Source organism: Myotis daubentonii, chromosome 11, assembly GCF_963259705.1.
Source record: "Myotis daubentonii chromosome 11, mMyoDau2.1, whole genome shotgun sequence".
Classification (NCBI taxonomy): Eukaryota; Metazoa; Chordata; class Mammalia; order Chiroptera; family Vespertilionidae; genus Myotis; species Myotis daubentonii.
Genome location: NC_081850.1, coordinates 56,262,194 through 56,268,669, shown reverse-complemented (window position 1 = coordinate 56,268,669; position 6,476 = coordinate 56,262,194). Strand labels below are relative to the sequence as shown.

At 37.5% G+C, this 6,476-nt stretch overlaps 1 protein-coding gene across 2 annotated transcripts in view; it reads right to left on the bottom strand.

Moving 5' to 3' along the window:
• Positions 1–386: 386 nt before the first annotated feature.
• TGFBR1 (transforming growth factor beta receptor 1) overlaps positions 387–6,476 on the bottom strand; it is a 48,445-nt gene continuing 42,355 nt past the window's right edge. Inside the window, exon 9 of one of the 2 annotated variants that reach the window (XM_059657470.1) lies at positions 387–4,439. In XM_059657470.1, the coding sequence (XP_059513453.1) occupies positions 4,281–4,439 (159 nt within the window). In that variant the 3' untranslated portion in view covers positions 387–4,280. Of the gene's footprint in view, positions 4,848–6,476 lie in introns of both variants that reach the window. The other variant, XM_059657472.1, reaches the window with a different exon arrangement.

Genomic DNA, 6,476 nt, shown 5'->3' with positions numbered 1-6,476 from the left:
AGGTGAGCACTTCTCTAACATGTTTCGATATTGTAATTTGTTCTGAGTAGGAATCCAAAGATTCTAGTCTCTAACTTCAGCAACTACATTTCATAACAGCATGGCTCACTCGGACAGACACACTTTATTTTAAACTAGAGGCCCGGTGCATGAAATCCGTGCACGGGTAGGGTCGCTAGGCCTGGCAGGTGATCAAGGCTGATCGGGGCCTCCCTCCCCTGGCTGCTGGATGCTGGCCGGGGCCTTCCTTCATTCTGTGCCGCCCCTTGGTGGTCAGCGCACATCATAGCAAGCGATCAGTCTCCTGGTCAACCTCTAGTGGGCACAATTTGCATATTAGACTGTTATATATATATAGATAGATAGATACGGGACGCCACTGGTACTTGGGGGAAAAGTAATTTATTTGCATTGTTTCCATTGTTCTACTGTAGTGTTAGGACTTGACATTAAGTATCACTCTTCTACTTCCTATTTACAGTTCATTCAGAATATTACTACAAATACAATATACATACTTTAAAAACTTATGAGGAACTGCAGTTTTTGTTTTTCTCTCCTCTTTACAGGTTTCTCAAAATCATTCAACTTAAAGGAAAATTTATATGGACATTTTCTGTACACATCTGAAAGAGCAGAGATTACATGATAAAAGCCAAAAGGATTTTCACAAATACAATAAAATACAGAAAACAGAAAGTAAGAAGATGTTATTTGGGGTACAAATATAAACAATACAGTACCATTTGAGTAATGTAACAACATAATACTCACACTTTATAGAAATAAAACTGCAAACCTGGAGAATGCTTTGACAAATATTTAAACATATATACAATGAGGTAAATGTACCTTGGTCTCTTGAGAGGTAATTTAAGTTTAAAGCAATTGACATTTTGAAGCATCTCCTTGACATATAAAGAAATAGCAAACACCCCATTCCATTGGCACAATGTGAAAAAGGGATATCAAAACACAGTTCATCATATTCATTCACAAATCTAGTTAAAAAAATAAAAATAAATTCAATGAAGTTCTTTTTAAGCTTTAAGAAACAGGTTGAATGTTATTAACCACATTTTTAAAATTTACAATTAAAAATAAGATTGCATAATGGGATGGAAAACTTTGAATGTACTGACAATCCTCAACATCCTAGAAGTCCAGCATTCCTAGACAGAGGACCATGGCTAACCCAGTGTTCCGAAACAGACATAAGAAGCTTTACTACATGTCCAGAGCTATCCCTAAGATCTCAAAAATATGTGAATTGGCATTTTTCGCCAAGTTGTAACAGAATCATAATTTGGAATCTCTATTATCTAGAGCCAAAACACCGCCACAATCAAGAAACAAAAAACAGGTGACTTACAATTGCTCTTTCAGTGTGAGGATAAAAATTAACTCTTGATGTGACATGTCCAATGGGATACTGATTTTGTTATGCATTTTAATTAGCACTTTGCCATCATGTTTTACAGAATATTCTATGTGACAGTTCTCAGATGTAGAGAAAAGTAAAAGGTAACTCATGCATAAGCTGCAAAGTGGCCAAGTGACCAGTTACATTTTGTCGTAAGAACTGAAATTTGGAATTCTTGATGGCATGGCACTCTATACCAACTCAAGGCACTTCTTGAGCACTATTATTACAGCAGAATTATAGGCTCAGCTCTTTGGGCTTCACCCTGTCCTATAGGGAATACAACTGGCCACAGCTTCTGGCATATATCCCACTGCCATAGCTGCCACTCGTTGGCCAAGGCTGAAGTCAAAGTAGGGCAGCCAGCAGGACCATCATCTGCCCGATCTCCAAACTTGGAGACCCTTCTCAGTAACATCCAATACTCAAGGAAATGAAAAATGAAAGTATGTCCCACAACTTCCATCAACCATTTTAGATATCACGATAGATATCAAAGTCAGCTATTTAGTGGAAAGGCTGCTGGGGAAGGGGTAGGGGAAGGTTGGCAAGGTTATGGTCTCTGAGTCAGGGATCAGCAGGAAGGCAGGTTGAGAGAAACAGAGCTGAAGTTATAAAAGGAAGGACCATGCGTGTCTGTGCCCTCGTGGGCCATACCTCCCCATCCTCATTCCTCCAGGGTACTGACAAAATGGATGTGGACAGGTAATTTGCCTGAAGGTGTATATTAGCCAAGTTGAATCTTAGAAGGTGAGCATCTGAAGACAGGCAATATAAACAAAGGCTTAAGTTTCTAAACGACAAAATTAATACTCTAGTCAAACTTAACTGCAGATGATCTGTTTCATCTTTTAAATTACTTTCATTTTCAATATTAGCCAACTGAGGTTTATCAAACTGTCATTAGCCAAACAAGAAACTAGCTTCAATATGTAAATAAAATTTAGAACTAAATTTCAACTTTAAAAAAATTCCCTGACTCATCAAAAATACATTTTATCGACTTAAGAAAAGTATAATTGTAACTCAATCTTTGATTTCATAAACAATATAATCAACAAAAATCGATTACCTTGTATGAAAGTGAGCAATCATATGTCACAACTTTAAATCAGACAAGAACTTTTGGTAGGTTCTTAAAATTATATAAAAATAGTTTGTGATAAAATACATTGGTCCCCTGGATTTCATAAAGCAGATCTGGTAGGTTTAGAAATGGCAGGGGGGAAAAAAAGAGTGCCTAATCACAGAGCTAGAGATTATTAAACAGGAAATATAACACAATTATAAAAACAAACCTGTCAAACTCATATATCTGCTTTAATGAAATTACGGAAACTACAAAAATAACTCAAATTTGGAGTCAAAATATTAACTTCTAAGCACATTTCCCCATGACATTTTTAAACACATGAAATTTAAACACATGACCCTAAATTCCTGTGTAATGTCTTTTTTTCTAAAATTACTTTGGTTTTAAGACCAAATAGTCTTTCAAACTTAGTCTATGTATAAGAGATAAGACATTATCAGAATGCAGTTCAGTCAGCGTCAATGGCCACTCCCTCTTACTGACCTGAATACTATAAGGTTATTCTAACCCTTTCACTGGGAAATCGACAGCACTATGAAGTCAGTGTCTGCCTCGCAGCTAAATAGTTTGCCCTCAGAATAAGATCACAGTGATAAAGAAAACGTTGAAAACTGTAAAAGCTCTGCAAAGACTTTCAGCACTGGAAGTAAAACCAGTTGTTATAAGCTTGTTTCAACTTAATGTGAGAAGACCATGACCAGTTTATTTTAAACATTCAATTTGACCAAAAACGTTTGTAAATGGAGAACCTATACTCAGAATACGCTTTAGCTACCACTCTCCCAAATACCACGTCTGCTGAATTTATTACAGAGCCATGTAAATTAAGCAGTTAAAATATCTGCACACAGAAGGAAAGACTGAATTAAAAGCTGCCTTCCTCAAAATGTAGTGACACCTCAAAACCACACTAACTCTAACCTCAGTTACAGACAGAAAACCCACCAGTGACTCCTACGTAACAAATGTGACTCTCTCGCACACCTGTTATCTACTCAATTAACTACCTTTACCTTCCTAGAAAAAGGCCTATCATTTAACATTAACCATATTCTAACTTTAAACATAATTCATTTCTTAAAAAAATAACACTGTCTTTTATCACATAAAGAACAAAATGGCTTACAGAATGCCACACAACTTTCCACAAGCAGCTAGACAAATTTTCCTTTTTAGAAAAATTAGTCTGTATGCTACCAATTTTAAATTAAAGTACTATAAGCATCTAGAGTGCCACTTGATATTTTTTAAAGTATACTTAGACGACACAACTAAAATGCAAAACCCTGATGAGAGACTATCCAACATGACCATGATAACAATTTACCAATTAATGCCACTTCATTAGTGGTTTAAGCACATTCTGGTAGGAGAAAGGCATTTTCAAACTGGAATACTAAATGACATCACAAAAACTCTCCAAAAAAAAAGCAAAAGAGAAAATGTCTGGTTTACCCAGATAAACTATCTGAATTGAAACACTACAGGTTTTAACACGCACAGACTTTAAGCAATTCCACTCATTTCCATTACAAAGACATAGAAGTGGCACTTACTGGTATAGTACAATCCCATTTGAAGGCATGTAATATTCTGAATATGTGAAAGAACGATAATAGTATACAAAATAAAATTGCATAAATTATGTTCTTCACTACTATATGAGGTCATTTTTAGACTCAAGCTAAGAGTTTTTTAAGTGTTAGTTTTAAGATCCTGAAATTTACAGAACAGTACATTCAACGTCTGAATCAAAGAAACTTTTTAGTGGTTCAGAATCCTCTGAGAATGTACTAACCAGGAGTAAATTACTTGCTTTAAAAATAAGAAATGCTTCGGATAACTCAGCAGTCCAGCTCCTTTACCCTTAACGATGATCTTCAGCGCAGCAGAGTTACCTAACGTTAAGACCAGCAATTTTAGCTTTAAAAAACAAAAAGTTTTGTATTAATAAAAAATAAAGGTAGACTATACAACACTTTGTAACTGTCCTGGGAAAGAAGAGTTCATAGTGCACAGAAAGGACCCACATGGCTGATTCCTGGGCCCAAAGAAACCCTGGGAAGTTTTAAATTGACCTATTACACTGTTGCAAAAGGAGCAATATCCTTCTGTTCCCTCTCAGTGAGGTAGAACAAGTGACCTCCCAAATTAGAGCCCAGGAGCAGATCTGAAGAAAAGGAGAGTTCAGGCAAAGCCGCAGAGTTACATTTTGATGCCTTCCTGTTGACTGAGTTGTGACAAAGTTTTCTTAATCCGCAAAGCTGTAAGCCTCGCTGCTCCATTGGCATACCAACATTCTCTCATAATTTTAGCCATTACTCTCAAGGCCTACAAGAAAATACAAGAAAAAGAATTAATGCATGCACTCTATCAATCCATCTAGATAAGAGTATAATTTATCTGCGAGTTTTCCTTCTAAAAGACATTTCTTAATGTACAATTTTTTTGTTTGAGCATTTGTAATACCATGTGAACAGAAATAACCTAAATTCCCATCGACGAGGTACTGATGCTAGCAGCTGGAAAGGAGACACAGAGCGACTCATTCACCTGAAAAAGCTGAATCCTAAATCAGAGCTATGTAAGGCAAAGAAGGAACTTGACTCACACTAATTTAGAGTGAAATTCAGGCGAAAAATAGAAGCATTAGCTAAAAGAGCTGGAACCCCAGATACCTGCCCTTCCCCCTTCCCTACCCCAGTAATAGACTAGAGGTTTGTATCTGAGAGGGTAAAATAGAAATTTCTGACTTGGGGAACATAGATGAGAAAGTTCCATACTGATATCACACTAAATGCTAAGACCATAGGCTTTCTCCCCAAAACACAGGCAGCAACATGTACATGCTACTCCAGGCAAGAGCCTGGAAAAGTCTTCCCTGGAGCATGTGAGCAGCCCTTAGAGGAGAGACCTGAAGGGACTGAGATCAGTGGCCCCTGTCAGAACACTTAAAGATTACAGTCAAAAAGCTCCCTCCATTCCTGTGCACAGAGCTTCCTATAAGCATTCAGTGCCCTGTTTTTAAACAGAGCATGAGTTTCATCAAACATTTGAGAGAAGTCTATAAAATGTAGAAGCTGACACAAACAGAAAAAAGCAGCTTGGAGAAAACAGAAGCTGTACAAAGAGAAAAAAACAACAACAATCTATCATTAACATCCTCAAAGAGATCCAAAAAATATGGTATTGGGCATTTCATTGATAGGTTTTTGTTTCTGAGGTCTAACATTCATAATCAGAGTTGAAAAAAGAAAAGAGAGGGAAATGAAAGAGAAAATCAAAGAAATATTTCAGAAACATTTCCTAGAAGTGAACATTTGTTTCTAGATTAAAAAGGACCAAGTGCCCATCACAGACATATATTCATTCAACAAATATTTACTGAGTGCCTACCACATACCAGATTCTGTCCTAGGTACTGGGGATATGGCAGTGGACAAACACAAAATCCCTGCCTTCATAAACCTTACATTCTAGAGGTTTAAAGCATAACATTAACAAGTAAGCAAAACACATGGACTGTCTGCGGTAAGTGCTAAGGAGAAACATCATTTAGGGAAGAAGATAAAATATGCTAGATGAGGAGGATGCTTTGTTGTTGTTAATCCTCACCTGGGGATATTTTTCCCACTGATTTTTAGAGAGTAGAAGAGGGGAGGGGGAAGGGGGGAGAGGAAGAGAGAGAGAGAGAGAGAGAGAGAGAGAGAGAGAGAGAGAGAGAGAGAGAGAGAGAGAGAGAGAGAGAGAGAGAGAGGCATTGATGTGAAAGGGACAGATGGATTAGTTGCCTCCCACATGCGCCCAGACTGGGGCTGGGGATGAAACCTACAACCCAGGTACATGCCCTTGACCAGAAATCAAACCTGCGAGTGGGCAGACGCTGTAACCACTGAGCCACGCCAGCCAGGTCAAGAGGGATGCTATTTTAAACAGATGGAGAAGTAACATCTCATTGAC